Source organism: Leptodactylus fuscus, chromosome 1, assembly GCF_031893055.1.
Source record: "Leptodactylus fuscus isolate aLepFus1 chromosome 1, aLepFus1.hap2, whole genome shotgun sequence".
In the NCBI taxonomy this organism is placed as follows: Eukaryota; Metazoa; Chordata; class Amphibia; order Anura; family Leptodactylidae; genus Leptodactylus; species Leptodactylus fuscus.
The window spans coordinates 19,662,255-19,679,818 of NC_134265.1; the positions used below are offsets into that span (position 1 = coordinate 19,662,255).

Consider the following 17,564-nt stretch of genomic DNA (forward strand, 5'->3'; position numbering starts at 1 on the left):
ACAAGCCAGTGTACAGGACACATAGAAAATGGGAGGTGCACTAAAAATATACACAGTGTATGAATGAAAAGTCTGAATACTGATCTGATCTCACCTACATAAAACGGGGCAAATTAAGTGCAACCGATTTATCACCGGCATCGGACACCTTGATAAATCTGTAGCAGTGTACGACTAAGGCCATACATCACATGGATGCCATCCGTGTGCCACCCCCATACCTCCACAGCCCCATCCACTGCTCTCGTATAGGACTTGCCCAGGGCTGATGGGCCCATAATAATACATTGTCATATGTATGAGGCCATAGAAATGAATGGATCACTGTGCAGGCCATGAAAAGCACATCTAGCCCACACACCAGACATATGGCAGTGTGCCCGAGGCTTTAGGCCGCATCAGTTTATCTGCCCCAATGTTTAGGCACTTTGTCTGCAGCAGGATCCTCCCCCCCCCCCCATCCATTTTCACTAAGCCACTGTGTAAACCCAAACTTACTGTTTTTGAGGTCACAAAGAAGAAAGTATACAGCACAGCGAGAGCGACTTTTTTTTTTTTGGCTTCAAAAACGGAGAAGAACCAGACTGTAGAAACCCAACTTGTGGGCGCCGTTACATTACAGGGGCCGTTTTCCCGTAACAAATACATGCACTTGGAAACCTAACACCACAGGAGGCATGGAGGAGCGTTACCATGTAGCGGTACTTCATGAGCGCCCCTCAGACTCATGAGGTCCCTGACCAAACTTGATGGATTCCTCCTTTGCGATGATTGGGGGGGGAGGGGGTGTAGTGTACACAAGTTTCGCCATTGGCTCAGCTTCAGTGATAGTATCCCCAAAAATGTGGGAAGGCAACCCAAAGAAAAGGCATGCATTAGCGGACAGTCTGCAGCAGTGCGGTAGTTTTTACGGCCCGTTCCCCTACACAGCTCAGTAGTCAGCAGTCCATCTATTACAGGTTCATTTATTTTTTCCGTCGGTCCTTCTTAGACTTAGAGGCTGCTGTGTTGGAGGAGGGGTTACTGACCGCCAGCGCGTGGCCGGTGTTCTTCAGGTGCGTAAAGAGTTTGTTGCGAGTAGAAAACTCAGTCCCGCAGGTGTTGCACTTCAGGGAAATCTCGGTCTGCTGCGAAGAGAAGCCATATTGGATGTATGAACGGTCATATAGATTAAATTCCTCTTTTCTGGCCTGTGATATGACATCCATGGCCATGCTGCAACGCCAATGAATGAGCTGCAATACCAAGCACAGCCACTATACAAAGTATGGCGCTGTGCTTGGTAAATTACTAGAGAGTCTAAAGACCTGTCCCTCCCTAATATACTTTGCACTGCTACCTTTCACTAATCCCTGCTTACTGTCCATGAACGGGAACATTGAGAGGTTGAAAAACCCCTTACAGATCTAAACTTCACCAGTGCCCCCCTTGCTGAGCCACAGGGAGTTGGGAAGGCTATATGGGAGGCTTTCGATGAAGGTGTACATATCTGGATTCTAATCTAATATATATGTGCACACATGCAGCAGTTCCTTAGAATTACCTCCTCCGGGGTTTCTTGCGCTGCTGCCATCTTGGCGGCTTTCTTTAGATCTTTTGCCTTCTTTCCCTTGAGCTTCGTTGTTCTGTGAGAAAAAGAAAACATGGCGGATTGTATATACTATATAAAGTGACTACAAAGTGTCTCTATATCTGGAGGACCCCGCTTGTCCATGCAATACACAAACTACCCAATGATTATGATGAGTGTGGTGTAATACTTCATATCCCCTTGTGGTGGCGCTGCAGGGTTCTTCCACAGATACTGCGGGGGGGTCCCTGTAGTGCTTAACTCACTATCAGGGAACCTCACAAATAAAATGGGATTGTCCAAAACTGAGAACCCCTTCGACCACCCAACACTTTACTTATAGGAGACTTACGGTTTCTCCTCACTTGCTGGCGTTTCAGCCGCCGCCGTTGCGTTGTCGTCATCTGGTGCGGGCTCCTCTTGCTGCTCCGTCACGCCGTTCAGCTCTGCTTCATCCTTTGTAGGTTCGGCTGCTGGACTTGTTTCTTTATCTCCGTCCACCGTATAGTTGTCGTCATACGTCTGAGAGCAAAAAGAGGAAGAACTTGCAGCTTTCTGTATTGTAGGAAATCACATGGATGGATTATTCGGGGTCTGGTACAGACCTCCGGTTCTATCCAAGATATACAATAAAAAAAATTTGTTAAAAAAATCTTTGCTTTTCACTGCCGGCTCCCCAATCCTACAGCTGCGGGATTTTGTGATGCAGGAAGTACAGGTACATAGATAGGGTGGTCCGGAACTAGGCCTGAATTTACAGGGCAATGCTTGGATGGTGCTGCAGAATGAGCCCTGGATGGGTGTCCTGTGCCGCCAGAGTAGAGCCAACAATAATGCTGTAAATTCATGCATCTATATGCGCCCACAGCAAGGGTTAATAATAAAGGAAATCCTATCCTATCCTACTAAAGTTTGGATGCTTGGTCCTCAATCACGCCAAAACAGCTGCACGGATTTGGCTGACAATTCACCCATACTTCACTGGCCACCTGGAATGAAACATAGGCTACTTCATAGGCCGCTAAGTGCCGGCAATTCCCGACCGCTACCGCCGAACGTATGCTCCGGCTAGGCTTGAGGACGTGAGATGACGTCATCACAGGACCTTCAGCCATTCCTGTATTGGATGGCGCTATTGTGTTGGGCTGAATTCCGGGCACAGGGCGCAGTGAAGAAAATGGCATGTTCAGTCTGTGTCGGAGCGAACAAGCAGCCGCTCTCCTGGGACATGCGACCAGCATCAGTTGTGCCGCCTCAGTTAGTACGATGGCGAATTTCGGAGATGAAGGGGGGGTTGGTGTCAGCAGCCAACGTATGCAGCCTATGTGTCGCGTCCCCTACACTAGGGGGTCTCCAAGTTCGGTGTGCGCAGCGGGGAAATGTGCGATGCCGCCTCTGCCGGACGAGGGATCAGTGGAGTCATTGAAGGTGTGGGGAGCCGGGTGAGTTTGTAGAGGGTTCTGGGTCGGGCCGGGGCACACCTAGGTATACTGCCCATATACACAGATGGAGCAGAGCGCCGACAACAACTCACGGATAAAATTGCAGGCAGAAGCTAATATATAATAATAATAATAATAATAATAATTTTTAATAAAAATATTTCATTTCCTTTAATATTAGCTATGGGCGCATATAAACGCATGAATTTGGAGAGCCGCTAGTGTAGGGCATGCGACACAGAGGCTGCATACGTTGGCTGCTGACCCCCCCCCCCCTTCCTTCAACTCCAAAATTCCCCGTACTAACTGAGACGGCACACCCGATGCTGGTTGCGTGTCCCAGGAGAGCGGCTTCTTGTTCGCTCCGCCACAGACCGTCCATGCGACGCCATTTTCTTCAGCGCGCACTGTGCCCGGAATTCAGCTGATATACAACACAATAGCGCCATCCAATCCGTGCAGCCGTTTTGGCGTGATTGAGGACCGATAGGATAGGAAACATGTTTTTGCATAAAAGCACTTTGTATAACCAATTAAAAAAAAAAAAGTAAGGCTCAAGCATTCCTCAAACGGTTACCAGATGCTGGACGCTAACTATTAATGGCAGCGGTTAGGCCTCATGTACCGGGTGCGCAGCCCGAGGCTCTTCCGTTATTTATAGAGCATGTCATAAAACATCAGAACGGCGCAGAGAATCGGGAGAGCCTCGGGCTGGAGACTGTCGTGTGCACAAGGTCTTATAAAACTGCATGACCACCTTTATATGAAGGCTAACAACGCAGATTATAATGGTGGGGGGGCTGATGGACAAGCCATCTGAGCGCTAGAAAGGCTGCCATAAGTACCCATCACCCTGACTGAGAGAACGCTGATGTAATGATAGAAGGAGAGAAGTCAGGGGAGCCATTCAGTGCCCGACATGTTTCCACAGGAGGAAAGTAAGTAAATCTTTGCTAACCCCCCGCACCACAGGTACCAGCCCGGGGTGATCACATAACATATAGAACTTACCTTCGTAGATTTCTGTTTCTTCTTCTTTTGCTTTTTACTGAGCCTACAGGAAGAAAGCCAATATTAATACACTGAACAAAGTGTTTGCAGTGAGCGCCCCCTTGTGGTGGCTCCAGGTACAGAATACAATTCAGTGCCAGGACTCCGCTCCCATAGAACATGTGTAGTTACTTAGGTTTGGGGAATTCCTCTGGTTCCTCCTCCTCCTCTTCAGACACGATTTGGTCTTCACCCTCCACTACACTGTTCTCTCCTTCCACAGAGGTGCTGAACTCTTCCTCCTCCGCCTCCAGTTGCTGCCGCAGGAGGGCGACCATCTCCCGGTGTTTCTTAGACTTTTCATGGTTCTTCATCCTGATACAAAACAATAAAAAGAAACAAAGGGGTTAGCCATTTCCTACAATTGATTGCCCAGCTGCATTTCACTGAAGTCTATGGGGCAGAGCAGGGCTGGTGAAAGCATTGGGAGCAGGGGATAGCGGTATATTAAATGGCTGGGGTACGAGATGACACCGATTCCAACCATTTAACCACTTGGACGCCTCAGTAAAGTGCAACAGTGGAATCAGAGTGGTTGGATGGAGTGAAAGTAAGAGCCCCTTCCTCTATTCCTCACGGGGTGCCGATGTGTTATTTCCGCATAGGGTAAGAATATACTCACGCTTTTTCGGACTGGCACATTTTGTCGCATGCTGGGCAATAAAGGTCGTCGTACAATAATTCCTCTTCATCCCCCTCGTCGCTGGCCCCTCCTGTCATAAGAAGACAATGAAAGAGTTGTATAACCTGGACAGTCATAGATGCTGAGGCACCTGCAGTGAGAGTCAATGGAGCTGCAATACCACACACGGCCACTACAGTGCGGTGTCCCTGTAATCGATAAAGGGGCTCAATGACTGAAAGGGGAGGGAGGGGGGTTTGAAATTGGTCAAAAGTATAAAAATGGACCCTCCTCCCCCCACTGAGATGCACAAGTCAATGTTATTGAAGAGACTTGTCTTACAATCTGTTATTTACCATCCAGCTGTTCTTCCATTTCCCCTTCACCGTCCTCCGAGCCATCGCCAAATTCCTTGTCGTACTGAGCCTCCATCTGCTGCAACTCCTTCTCCAGCTCCGACATGGCCATCCAGCTCTGCTCCTTGTACTGCTCCGCCAGTCTGGAACACAGGGCAAATGTATCCTTAAAGGGACGTAACGATTTTTATTTCCTTTCAAATTTGAGTTCTGCCTCCTCCCATCTCACCGCTATTACCTGTATGATTATAGTAAAGCCCCCACAGTACAGGTAATTATATGTGAGATCAGGGGAGGAGGGAGCTGCTATGGATCACATGACCTGGGGATCAGCCGTTCTTAAGCTGGCGCCCCCTGTTGTGTAGTGGGAACGCAGCACACCTCCATTCAAGTGAATAAGGCTTCTGCAGCTGCTCGCTTCTCAGGATCTTTACACCTTAGTGGTATGCCATCACTTGTCATGGGAATACGCCTTGCCATGTACACCCATAACAGATATTACACAGCCCCCATAACATGTCTCCCAGCCCCTCTCCACAATCTGACTCCTCCTCAGACTCACTTTGCGTTCTGCAGCTTCTGCTGTCTCCGCAGCTCTTCCACCTTCTTGGCTTTCTCTGCGTTCTGCTCTTCTACCAGCTTCCTATGGGCTTGTACCCTCTTGTCTCTCTTCCTGACGAAGGCCACCAGCTCCCGGATCAGCTCGTTGCGCTCTTTGCGGGCTTTGTCCCGGGTTTTCTTGTTCTCCTTCTCCATGGCTCTCTTCTCCCATCGGTTGGCGGCTTGTCTGGTGTCGTACTCTTCTTTCCATGCAAAGTTCTTTGAGGTGCAGAAGCTCTGCCAGTAGGCGTAGAATGGGTGCACAACCTGCCGACAGTCACAAGATGGTGAATATAACCTATAGTCCCATTACAGCATGTCAGACATGAGGGCGCACCGTCTGTACTCTGCAATGTCTGTGCAAACTACATCAGTACATGGTTACTACAGCAGCCCTGAGTACAGACTACAAATGGAGCAGCTCTACCATCCCCTTTCCCAGCAGGAACTCCCAGTAAAATCTGGTATTAGATTTTTTACTTTCTCCCTATTCAAAATATGACTCTGCCTGGTCAAGTGTTCATAGATGAAGCAGAACCAGTGACTCCCTCTGATGCAACCAAAATAGGGAATACTAACACAAGAGCTGCCATGCTTATGGTGTCTAACATATCGCGTACCGCGTACCGTGTCATAGTCGCTCTGAGAGTCTCCGAATGTCGGGTATTCCTCTCCTTCATCGTTTATCTTACTTTCAGTTTCTTCTTTCACAATCAGGTCAAAGATGTGTCTGTAGACGGCATAGAAGCCCTGAAACATAGAAGCGTGAGATGTAGGGGACAGACGATACAGGGTGTCAGTAATTGCTATGGGTCCTTTCTATGTAGGGGAGGGGTTCCTATCATGAGTGTGTAAGACATGGCCACAAGATAGGCTGTGATTGGCTGATAGGTGTGGGTGCCAAGTCAAGTGATCGTCCCTATACTTGTAGTGCAGACACTTCTATTGATTTCTGTGACCCTCTGAGGACTGCTATAAATGGGTGACCGGGGGGGAGAGTGCAGTGCAGCCTGGGAATAGGAGAGGTGGTCATAAATATCCGATCAGTGGGGAGTCGGACACCTGGTACCCCCACTGATCAGCTGATTGAAGGGGCTACAGCATTCTTGTAAGAGTTGCAGTGCCAGGCACAGCTCTGTACACTGTGTAGCACCCGGCACCATTCACTTGGACACTTACCCACCTAAGGATCCCATCACTTACTGATCAACTTATTGTCAAGAGACCAGGTGGGGAACCCCAACTGTATAAATCAGAACACGTGTATGGCGTATAGGTGTATTCTTATGGTCATGGGCGTCACCTTCTCATCATCTCCATAACCAGAGTAACAGGTCACTGTGAAGTACTGGACTAGATCCAAGCTGTCGTCCTGGTACTCGCCGTCCACGCCGCCTTTCAGCAGGGCATCTCTGTGGTTGTCATACCTGCAGCACACAAAGCATGGCAGTCATACAAATACTAGAACTGGGCGGACATATTTATTTAACCCTATAATGATGCAGGAATGTGACATGACAACGCTGAGCTCATCCATCACTTACCAGGCTCTCTCCTGTGGATCGCTGATGACATCGTAGGCTGCCTGGATCAGCTTGAACTGCTCCGCCGCCTCCTCGGAATTGTCCAAGTTTTTATCTGTAAGAGAAGGAGACGGCTCAGGGCTAGGACACCTTCTTGGCCATTGGGGGGCAGCGAGTAGCTGTAACAGTGACAACTCCTTGGAAGGGTCAGATGTAAGGAAGAGTACGATCAGTCCTGCAAAAACTAAGCCCATAAGCAGGAGAGGTATGAGGTTCGGAAGGCGGCACGGAAAAAAAACTAGGAAGGACGGAGAACGGAGGCAGCAGGAAGGGGTTAAAGGGATACAACTAGGTTATATACCGCACTGTGGGCTACTACGGCGGCCGCCATGTCTGAGGTCACGTGACACCACCATGTCAGTAAGTGACTACAAACTGTCAACACAGAATCACTCACCGCGGTCATATGACGCCAACATGGCGGACACCAGACGTAACCATGGTGGCTCTGATTGAGGTTACAAGGTTAAGATTCAATAGGATATAGTGTGAATGGACTTCCCCTTTAAGAACCTACAGACCTCCCCTTTAACACAGGGGCAGAGAACTCTCCAGCGCCTCACCCGGATGCCACTTGAGGGCCAGCTTCCTGTACGCCTTCTTCAGGTCATCGTCCGTGCAGTCCCGGCGGACCCCGAGCACCTCGTAGTGACACCGCATAGCGATCACAACTTGCCGGCTGACCCCTGCAACACACGTGTGCCGCTAACCCGGAAATGGAATGTCATAAGCTCCGCCCCTCTCCTCTGTCACCAGAGTAGCCATCACCGTGTTCTCCCAGGATTTTTGTGCGCCTGCGCGTACGCCATGGCTTGAGTTTCGCAATGGGAGACATTTGTGCGCCTGCGCGTACGCCATGGCTTGAGTTTCGCAATGGGAGACATTTGTGCGCCTGCGCGTACGCCATGGCTTGAGTTTCGCAATGGAGACATTTGTGCGCCTGCGCGCACGTCGCGAGAGAGAAACCCGAACGTTCCATTTATGTCTGTACGGGAGGCGCCATGTTTGGTGCGTCTGATCATTGTGACTTTTAGCGGGTCTGTCCTCTAGAACATGGCGGAAACCGATTTAGAAGTAGGAAGACGCTGAACCACAGGCGGGCTTGAGGTTGGTGAAGTGCGTCGTGTCTGGAGGGGACAGTGAAGGGTTAGTGCTGTGTGTATGGTATAGATGACGTATAGCAAATGCACAGGGTAGGCTTGGACTTGTAGTACTCCTGGTTGTCCTGCATGTGCAGTGGGGGCGATGCACCATTGTAGAATAGTAATGTAGCTTGTGTTGCATTTACCAAAAAGTTTGTGAACCCGTCATGCAATGGACACAACACCTAAATATATTGCTGGTGAAAGTTCACGTCTCCGTCTTTTCGTGGGGCTTCATAAATGTGGCGTCTGTAAACGTTTCCCCGCAAGTCGCACAAATGGAGACCTAGTAAATGTTTACACGGGGTTTGTCCAGGTGTTTACTATCCCCCGCTCGGCTGCCATGGCCATGAAGGACACGTAGACTATTCGCCCCCGAGCCGCCATCATTGATCAGTTTGTCTGTGATGTTTTCCGTTCAGGTCTCCGCAGCATGTCGGCCTTGTCGCAGTCGGAGGTGGATGAGGACCAGTACGTATTCACCTGCAGCCTGGACAACGTCCGCAACCTCTCCAACATCCTGAAGGCCATTCACTTCAAAGATCACGCGTCCTGCTTCGCCACCAGCAATGGACTCAAAGTCACGGTCGAAAATGCTAAATGCCTGCAGGCCAACGCCTTTATACAGGTAGGAGCGTCCGCGCTGTCTTGTGGTGTCTGTAAGACGCCATTCACATCACGTGCTTAATAAAAATGGATACAAGCGTGATGTACTTTCTAATAGATGTTATGCATCAATCTCTGCTTGCTGTCAGTGACTGAGGAGACTCTGGTGTCCATTCAGAGGCAGTGACCCTGTACATAGCTAGTCCTGCTCTCAGCTGATACATTGTATCCAGTCTAGACAATGCTCTGTGAGCTCAACAGCCTGGACTCCACACTGATACATTGTATCCAGTCTACACGATGATCTGTGAGCTCAACAGCCTGGACTCCACACTGATACATTGTATCCAGTCTAGACAATACTTTGTGAGCTCAACAGCCTGGACTCCACACTGATACATTGTATCCAGTCTACACAATGCTCTGTGAGCTCCACAGCCTGGACTCTAGACTGATACATTGTAGCAAACTAGCAGAGGGATTGGTGCAGCTGCTGCTGATGTACCCAGAGTCTAGACAATGCTCTGTGAGCTCAACAGCCTGGACTACACACTGATACATTGTAGCAAACTAGCAGAGAGATTTGTGCAGCTGCTGCTGTTGTATCCAGTGTAGACAATGCTCTGTGAGCTCAGCAGCCTTGGTTCCTTCAGTCAGCTGATTAGTGCCATTTGGGGTCTTGGTGTATACTGTATTTCTGCCTGTAGTATAATGATATGTTTGTGTTTTCAGGCAGGGATATTTCAGGAATTCAATGTTCGGGAGGATTCTGTCGTGTTTCGTATAAATCTCACCGTCCTCCTTGACTGTTTGACTATTTTTGGGGCAAGCGCTGTACCAGGTAATTATACCGCAGATAAGGACAAGACTGTGAAGACTCCAAGGTGTCATGGCTTCCCTTTAAAGGGGTTTTCTAAGAGTAAGATATTGATGACCTATCTTTGGATGGGGGATCCGACACCAACTAGACAACAAGAGGCCCTAGTGCCTAGACAAGAGCTGCGGCCCCTGCACGGCTCACCAAGCACAGTGACGTATATTGTATAGAGGCCGCTCTTGCTGTTACAGTTTCATTCTTTTGAATGGGACTGAGCTGGATACAGGCCATGCGAGGAATGACCAAGACGTCGCTGTCCCGTGAAGCTCTCACAAGAGTCAGACCCCACTGATCAGATATTGATGATTTATCTTAAGCAAAGGTCATCAGTCTTGAAATCTTGGAATACTCATTTAAGCGCTTTATGTCTAGTGTTGTTCATCCTGATCCTCCTGATGCTTTACTCTATTACCACCGCACTGCTCTTTGTACATTGCAGCCACTTCCACCGCCTTGAAGATGTGCTACCAGGGCTACGGCCACCCCCTCACCTTATTCCTAGAGGAAGGAGGGGTGGTGACCGTCTGTAAAATTCACACCCAGGAACCCGAGGAGACGCTGGACTTTGATTTCTGCAGCACCAACGTCCTGAATAAAATCATCCTGCAGTCAGAGGGTCTCCGCGAGGCCTTCTCCGAGCTGGACATGAGCAGCGACTACCTGCAGATCATCATGTCTCCCGACAAGCCCTTCTTAAGGTACAGACGCCAGTGTATGTTACCTACTTGTAAATAAAGTTATTCCAACATCTTTCAATCCTTCGATTTGTACCAGGCGTTCCCCATTCAGGAGACTTAAAGGGGTTCTCCAGGGAGTGTTTCATCCCTTCCCCCATTTTCCCCCCCACCTCCTATATTACATAGTTCACATCTGGATATAATATCATTTTTTTGTTTTCTGATACAGATTGTCCACATTCGGGAACGCAGGAAGCGCCCACCTGGACTATCCCAAAGACTCCGACCTCATCGAAGCGTTTCACTGCACCCAGACCCAGACCAACAGGTAAAGTGACGCAGCATCAGCAAGGTCCTAAGGATTGGTCCTCAGTATGTAGGACGCCCGGGCCCCCCCACAGATCAGCTGGATGAAGAGACCTCTATTACAGCACCGTACATTGTATAGTGGCTGTTCTTGGTATTGCAGCTCAGCCCCATTCAATAGGACTCAGCTGCTGTTGTACCGTGAGACCGATGAATGTGAAAGCTGTGCCTCATCACACAGCTGATCGGTGAAGGTCTGACACCCGGGATCCCTGCTGATCACATACTGATGACCCGTCCCCTGGATAAATAACTACTTGGACTCCCCAGAGATCACGAGCGCGGAGTCTGTAAGTGCCCAGAGTGCCCCATGTGAATGAGGGAGAGGTGCCTGTACGTGGGCAGCGCTCCATTCACTGCAATGGGATGGTATAGTGACCGTGCATGTACAGCACCATATGGGGCACTCGCAGACCCCCATGCTCCTGACCTTGGGCCCCCAGAGATCAGACACTTATCCCCTTTCCTGTTCATATAGGGTCATTGTCTATATTAGGAGATATTACAATCCCACATCTCACGTGTGCCCACTCCATGGCTGAGCGCAGAGGTGCCCACATTTGCCTCAGTTCTGTCCCGGTCCCAGAGATTCTGATAGTCTCTGTTGTTTTCTGCTGCAGGTATAAGATGTCGCTGCTGAAGCCGTCCACCAAGGCCCTGGCCCTGTCCTGTAAGGTGTCCATACGCAGCGACAACCGAGGCTTCCTCTCGCTGCAGTACATGGTCAGGAATGAGGACGGTCAGATCTGCTTTGTGGAGTATTACTGCTGCCCAGACGAGGAGATCCCGGACGGAGACTCCTAGACCCGCACTTACCCCTGAATGTCATGGCTTAGTGTGGACAGAACTTCTACTCTCTAAAGGACTTCAAAGCGTTAAAGGTCATTAACATCAGATCTGACACTCAGCAGCCCCTTCCATAAGACGATACACAGAGAACAGGAAGCAGACAGCGCCGTTCTCTGTGTAGTGGACGAACTGAGTCACTGCAGTCAAGTGAATGGGAGCTGAGCCACAGTTCCTAGTCTGGCCACTACACCGAGAACAGCGCTGTCTTCTCCCGGCTGAGTGTTGGACTCCCCACCCATCTGATATTGATTAGTGCAGTAAACTCCTGCGCTCCCCCTTGTGGTGGCTGCAGGAAAATTGCACCTAAACCCTGACATCTATAAAGATCTATTAGGAAATCCATCAGCAAATCTTCCAGTGCGCAGCTACAGAACTGACAAAGCCGAGTGGCACACAGCTTTCCCGGGAACAGATAGAAGTACGGAAATAAACACTCCAGGGTCTGTATATACTGTGAATTTGGGGTATTTTTTTGGAGGGTAATATGTAGGGTATATGAAAATACATTTTATTTTTATGAGCATTTGGATGAACAAAAGTTTTTATTTTTCAATTTTTCTTTTTTTTTTCAATAAATAATTATAAACAACAACAAAAATCCGTATTTCGGTCCGTCTTAGCATATTATTAGGCTTTGCTTCTGAACCAGAATTCCCTATGCACTTATTCCTTACTCCAGCAGAGGGTGCGCTGACGCAGTAAATCACAGAACAGTTTCCTATAGGCTGCGGACCAGGGTGCTGTTCCTCTCGGTGCCCAGCAGAGGTCACTCTTGCGCAGTTATTTAGAACCATAGAGCAGATCCAACCTACAGAGCAGACTGTGACGTAACTTCCGGTGTGGTAACATCATGGCCGCGTACCGGAGAAAACGTGGCTCCAACGCCGAGCTCTCTGGGCCGAACAAAAAGGCGAAATTGCAGAAGAAGGAAACGGAGAAAGATGGCGCCGCCGGGGACGAGTTCACCATCCCTCCGCCCGTATCAGAGGTAGGAGCCGGGATTGGGTGCTGTAAGCCCCGGATACTGACCCTGGGCACCCGGGAACCTAGAGGAGGAAAGCCCCTGAGCTCTTCTATGTCCCAATAGCCTTAGAATTGGTCATCAATTGAGAATAAGTGAAGGGTGGGACCCCCGGGACCCCCACAGATGCTGCAGAGTTCAGGTGAGCACAGCGCCATCCTCGCTATAGTGACTGTGCTTGGTATTGCAGCTCAGCCCCAGTCACTTGAATGGGACTGCGTTGCAATCAGGTCGTAGCACTGATGAAGGTGACTTTTAACAGGACCCCCCCCCTTCCCGATCTTTAATCAATGACCAATTCTAAGGGTAGATTGTAAAGTTATACTGCGCCGTCCGCCATGTCTGTGACCGCATGTCCTGAGACTGCTGCCCCCGTGTTGTTACAGGGTAAGTGGCTGAACAAGGAGCGGGTGCTCATCTTCTCATCTCGGGGGATTAACTTCCGCACCAGACACCTGATGCAGGACCTGAGGACGTTAATGCCCCACGCCAAAGCCGGTAAGTGCCCCCATGTAGTATAATGCCCCACGCCAAAGCCGGTAAGTGCCCCCATGTAGTATAATGCCCCACGCCAAAGCCGGTAAGTGCCCCCATGTAGTATAATGCCCCACGCCAAAGCCGGTAAGTGCCCCCATGTAGTATAATGCCCCACGCCAAAGCCGGTAAGTGCCCCCATGTAGTATAATGCCCCACGTCAAAGCCGGTAAGTGCCCCCATGTAGTTTAATGCCCCACGCCAAAGCCGGTAAGTGCCCCCATGTAGTATAATGCCCCACGCCAAAGCCGGTAAGTGCCCCCATGTAGTATAATGCCCCACGCCAAAGCCGGTAAGTGCCCCCATGTAGTATAATGCCCCACGCCAAAGCCGGTAAGTGCCCCCATGTAGTATAAAGGCCCAAGCCAAGAGATGACGCAGGGTCTTATTCTCTCCTCTCTTCTTGATATTTGTAGATACAAAGATGGACCGGAAGGATAAACTGTTTGTCATCAATGAGGTAAGTGATGGCCGCTGGTGTCAGGCTTAGGGCTAGTTCACACGGGGACATGGAGGTGGAATCCACGTCCTAATCCTCCTCCATACAATAATAGTCTATGTAGAGGGCTTGCTTTTTTTTTTTTTTTTTTGCTAGCGTATTCCAAATGGGGCAACACGGTGGCTCAGTTTTAACCACTGAGCCACCGTGTTGCCCCATTTGGGGGGGGGCGATTTGTCCCAAATAAAGTCCACGTCCCAAATAATGTCCACGTCTTGTCTTTGCGGGTCTGACGTCACTTCTCTTGCAGGTCTGTGAAATGAAAAACTGCAACAAGTGTATTTATTTTGAAGCAAAGAAGAAGCAGGACCTGTATATGTGGTGAGTGCCCCCCCCCTCCCTTAATATAGCAGACAGCCCCTACTACTGGGGGATATGGAGCATTATAGTGTCCGTTCATCTCAATGCCTTCCTAATGAATAGATGTGGATGGCTCTTTATACAACTGGAGAGGACCCGCCGGGGCTTTATTTTGGGGCGGGGGGGGGGGGTGAGATTGTCAATGTCATAGGTCTCTGGTTCCAGTTCTTACCTTTATCTGACTCTCTCTATTTCAGGATATCAAACTCCCCCGAGGGACCGTCTGCAAAATTCTTGGTGCAAAACAGTAAGTGACGAAAATAGTAAAAGTGCTTGAGTCGTGAAGCCACTAGGGGGCGATGTCTTTGACTTAAGCTCAATCAGGACACACAGATTTCCTTTTGATCGTACAAGGCACCGATGCTTTATTGGAATATTAGACATGAGGAGACCCCTTGTCCCCTCTGTTAGCCATAGCGTCGGGTCACAGCCCCTCCCTCATTAGATTGCTATCTCACGTGACTCCTCTGTACACGGGCATGCTCAGTCTGGAGTGGGCATTTTGTCATCCAACTGATCTGATCTCCCCTGACATCTGTAATGGGATTGTTGGAAGACCCCCATACCCATTAAGCATCATATAATGTGTGTCCTGCCAATACCTGGAGCTGTCATGGCCTCCCCCACCATCTAGTAACCGTGAGATGACCCTGCTCAGATGTCCTAGTCTACACAGCAAAGCTGACAAGTGAGCTGTACAGAGCAAGAAGCCTCAGCACACTGTGTTTCCTCTAGTGGTCAGTGTGAGAACTGCAATGAATGAAGATATTACATATTTATAATGTATTTATAGGTACAAAAAATAAAATCTTAGTCGGCCATCTTTGGACTTTACTCATTTCTTCTGCTCTCTTTCTAGTTCACACCCTGGCAGAGCTGAAGATGACCGGAAACTGCCTGAAGGGCTCCCGTCCGCTGCTCTCCTTCGATCCGGTTGGTAGTTTTTGCTGATTGTATATTCAGTTGGCCACACGAGTGTTGTAGTAACATGTGCGGACATCACTGAATCTAATATCATTATCCTCCGCAGGCATTTGATCGGGATCCATATCTCTCTGTGTTAAAGGAGCTCTTCATACAGGTAATGGCGGCCTCCAGATAATTGTGCTGTGTCTTCTGTGTCAACGGGGTCTTACCATGTGCTGTAGTACCAAGCACAACCACTATACAATGTGTGGCGCTGTGCTTGGTGTTCAGTGAAGGGGCAGAGGTAGGGTTGAGCGATCGTGTTCGGAAAAGATTGGATTCCGATCGGCGATCGATAAAACTTCGCGATCGGAATTCCGAACACGATCTTTTTAGGTGAGATTGAGATCGGTGATTATTTCCCACAATGCTTTGCTACTGGACAAGCATTGTGGGAAAAGCTAACAATGTTAGTCTTCATTTTAAATATGTGGTCCGCTCATTCGGCAGCGGAGTGTATACTCAGTGTGAAGGCTCCACTGCGGTTCCATAGGATTGAATGGAAGCAGCCGGCACACAGCCTTAACCCCCTGCACGCCGGCTGCGTCCATTCATTCTAATGGGAGACTAGCTAACATCTCTAGTAGCTACTTACCTGCAGAGATGGCTGGTCCAGTGCCCGGTGTTCTCATTCTTCTTCGCCTTGCTGCCCCCGCCTCCCAGGTTAGTGTTAAAGAGCTAGGAAGAAGGCGGGGCTTGTGGCTTAGGAAAGTGTGGGCGGGTACTGGGAGGGGAGACATGACATCTCCCCGCCCTGTACCCGCCCACACTCTCCTAACCTGGGAGGCGGGGGCAGAGAGGCGAGAAGAGCAGCGTGGATTGGCAGTGAGGCGAAGAAGAACGAGAGCACTGGGCACCAGACCAGCCATCTCTGCAGGTAAGTGGACACCAGGGAGGACTAAGTAGCCAGAGGATTAAAAAAAAAAAATCACTACACAGCATGGATTCTAACAATTAAAGCGTTCCATTCTTAGATTCCATGCTGTATAGTGAATAGGATTGTTTATAAAATCAGATCTCCGATTAGTAAAAATATCCCATTGACTTGCATTTGGATCGGAATTGGGACCGAGATCGGGTTCAAATGAAAAATGATCGGAAATCGGATTTCAAAATTGATCCTGAAAAGTCCAGATCGGCTCAACCCTAGTCAGAGGCGCCCCCTCCTGAGTGCAGGCATCTCTTGGAGCAGCTGGGTGTGCCCAGGTTGGACCACTGTTGATCCTAATCTAACATTTGTGAAACCTCTTGGTGTCTTATTTCAGATTTTTGGAACCCCGAGATACCACCCAAAGAGTCAGCCCTTCGTGGACCACGTCTTCACCTTCTCCTTCACAGACAACAGGATCTGGTTTAGGAATTATCAGGTAAGTTCTGAGCCTTTCATTCTTGTCGTCGTCTTCCTGGTTTCCCTTGCGTCTAATGTGTCGCCCCCTGTTGTCTCAGATTATAGAGGAGGACGCGTCCCTGGTGGAGATTGGACCTCGCTTCGTCCTGAATCTCATAAAGATCTTCAAAGGCAGCTTCGGAGGACCGACCCTGTACGAGAACCCGCACTACCAGTCTCCTAATATGGTACGTCCACTGCCTGTACCTGCAGCTATGAGCCTGTCTATGGTCAGACGCCATATTGGACCACGGATATCAGGGCTTTGGCCTGCTGTAGCACGGAAGGTGCTCGCATGGTACCCACCGGATTACTGAGAGTAGGACTATAATAGCCTGACAGTCGTCTTCTGTGTTAAACAGAATCCCAGCCAGGCATAGACCTGATGCTGCAACTAATAGGAAGTTTCTATTTCACCCCAAGTACTTTATACACGTCAGTACTTCTCTATAATGTCCCGTATGGTCTTCAGCCACCAGCTCAGGGAGTAGTGAGAATTAGAGAGTCAGCACAGGGGCCAAACTGCAGAATAGACGTCATGTAATGGTCAGACATAAGGTTATGTATATGTACACACACACAGCAACTTATCCTGAAAAATCATCTCAATCAGGACCGGTACAAAACGCGCCCTTCTTATTAAACTTCGATCAATCTATTTCAATAAATTATGGGATGAATCCTGATCCCTTGTGCAGAATTTGCTATAATAAAGTCTTCTCCTTTCAGCACCGGCGCCTGATCCGATTGGCCACGGCCGCCAAGGTTCGGGAGAAGCAGCAAGTGAAGGAACTTCAGAAAGTGAAGAAGACGGAGGGGGCGCTGGTTGTTCCTCATGACCCCACGGCGGACGTGTTCGCCACCCCGGCTGAAGAGAAGCCTCAAGTGGTGGAGACGCAAGCGCCGGTACAGAAACCCAGCGTGAAACGGAAAGACAAAAAGTTCAAACGCCAGAGACTGGGCAAAAAACGCGTATGAACTGTGGGGGAAGGGGGGCGCGTGTGTGAGATTCGGGGATAGAACATCTGTTTTATATATTAAAAGAAGAAAGGAAAAG

General features: G+C 49.3%; 3 protein-coding genes across 3 annotated transcripts; 2 read left to right on the top strand and 1 right to left on the bottom strand.

Annotated features, from left to right (window-relative positions):
- Positions 1 to 539: 539 nt before the first annotated feature.
- DNAJC21 (DnaJ heat shock protein family (Hsp40) member C21) lies at positions 540 to 7,929 on the bottom strand. Its single transcript, XM_075262360.1, has 12 exons — positions 7,787 to 7,929; positions 7,185 to 7,278; positions 6,944 to 7,067; positions 6,268 to 6,390; positions 5,603 to 5,907; positions 5,041 to 5,183; positions 4,685 to 4,775; positions 4,195 to 4,377; positions 4,024 to 4,066; positions 1,923 to 2,092; positions 1,544 to 1,625; positions 540 to 1,127 (listed from the first exon to the last, which is right to left on the bottom strand). Exons 1-12 carry the CDS (start codon positions 7,881 to 7,883, stop codon positions 966 to 968), a joined length of 1,617 nt encoding a protein of 538 aa, XP_075118461.1. The 5' UTR covers positions 7,884 to 7,929; the 3' UTR covers positions 540 to 965.
- Positions 7,930 to 8,264: 335 nt separating this feature from the next.
- Positions 8,265 to 12,265, top strand: RAD1 (RAD1 checkpoint DNA exonuclease). The gene is made up of 6 exons (XM_075262361.1): positions 8,265 to 8,330; positions 8,788 to 8,993; positions 9,704 to 9,812; positions 10,288 to 10,546; positions 10,755 to 10,853; positions 11,512 to 12,265. The coding sequence occupies exons 2-6, from the start codon at positions 8,799 to 8,801 to the stop codon at positions 11,693 to 11,695; spliced, it is 846 nt and encodes a 281-aa protein (XP_075118462.1). The 5' UTR covers positions 8,265 to 8,330; positions 8,788 to 8,798; the 3' UTR covers positions 11,696 to 12,265.
- Positions 12,266 to 12,572: 307 nt separating this feature from the next.
- Positions 12,573 to 17,551, top strand: BRIX1 (biogenesis of ribosomes BRX1). Its single transcript, XM_075262362.1, has 10 exons — positions 12,573 to 12,728; positions 13,148 to 13,259; positions 13,712 to 13,755; positions 14,045 to 14,115; positions 14,352 to 14,401; positions 15,014 to 15,087; positions 15,185 to 15,235; positions 16,386 to 16,487; positions 16,567 to 16,695; positions 17,237 to 17,551. Exons 1-10 carry the CDS (start codon positions 12,591 to 12,593, stop codon positions 17,483 to 17,485), a joined length of 1,020 nt encoding a protein of 339 aa, XP_075118463.1. The 5' UTR covers positions 12,573 to 12,590; the 3' UTR covers positions 17,486 to 17,551.
- The last annotated feature ends 13 nt before the right edge of the window (positions 17,552 to 17,564 follow it).

What these genes read in the sequence shown, in the direction of transcription:
- BRIX1 (XM_075262362.1), top strand. Translation starts at nt 12,591, where the DNA reads ATGGCCGCGTACCGGAGAAAACGTGGCTCCAACGCCGAGCTCTCTGGG. An exon ending in AAGCAGGACCTGTATATGTG is followed by an intron (nt 14,116 to 14,351) that starts GTGAGTGCCCCC and finishes TCTCTATTTCAG; the next exon opens with GATATCAAACTCCCCCGAGG. An exon ending in AAAATTCTTGGTGCAAAACA is followed by an intron (nt 14,402 to 15,013) that starts GTAAGTGACGAA and finishes CTCTCTTTCTAG; the next exon opens with TTCACACCCTGGCAGAGCTG.
- DNAJC21 (XM_075262360.1), bottom strand. Translation starts at nt 7,883, where the DNA reads ATGCGGTGTCACTACGAGGTGCTCGGGGTCCGCCGGGACTGCACGGAC. An exon ending in GTTATGGAGATGATGAGAAG is followed by an intron (nt 6,391 to 6,943) that starts GTGACGCCCATG and finishes TCTATGTTTCAG; the next exon opens with GGCTTCTATGCCGTCTACAG. An exon ending in GAGGAATTCCCCAAACCTAA is followed by an intron (nt 4,067 to 4,194) that starts GTAACTACACAT and finishes TTCTTCCTGTAG; the next exon opens with GCTCAGTAAAAAGCAAAAGA.
- RAD1 (XM_075262361.1), top strand. Translation starts at nt 8,799, where the DNA reads ATGTCGGCCTTGTCGCAGTCGGAGGTGGATGAGGACCAGTACGTATTC. An exon ending in AGGCCAACGCCTTTATACAG is followed by an intron (nt 8,994 to 9,703) that starts GTAGGAGCGTCC and finishes TTGTGTTTTCAG; the next exon opens with GCAGGGATATTTCAGGAATT. An exon ending in TGGGGCAAGCGCTGTACCAG is followed by an intron (nt 9,813 to 10,287) that starts GTAATTATACCG and finishes TGTACATTGCAG; the next exon opens with CCACTTCCACCGCCTTGAAG.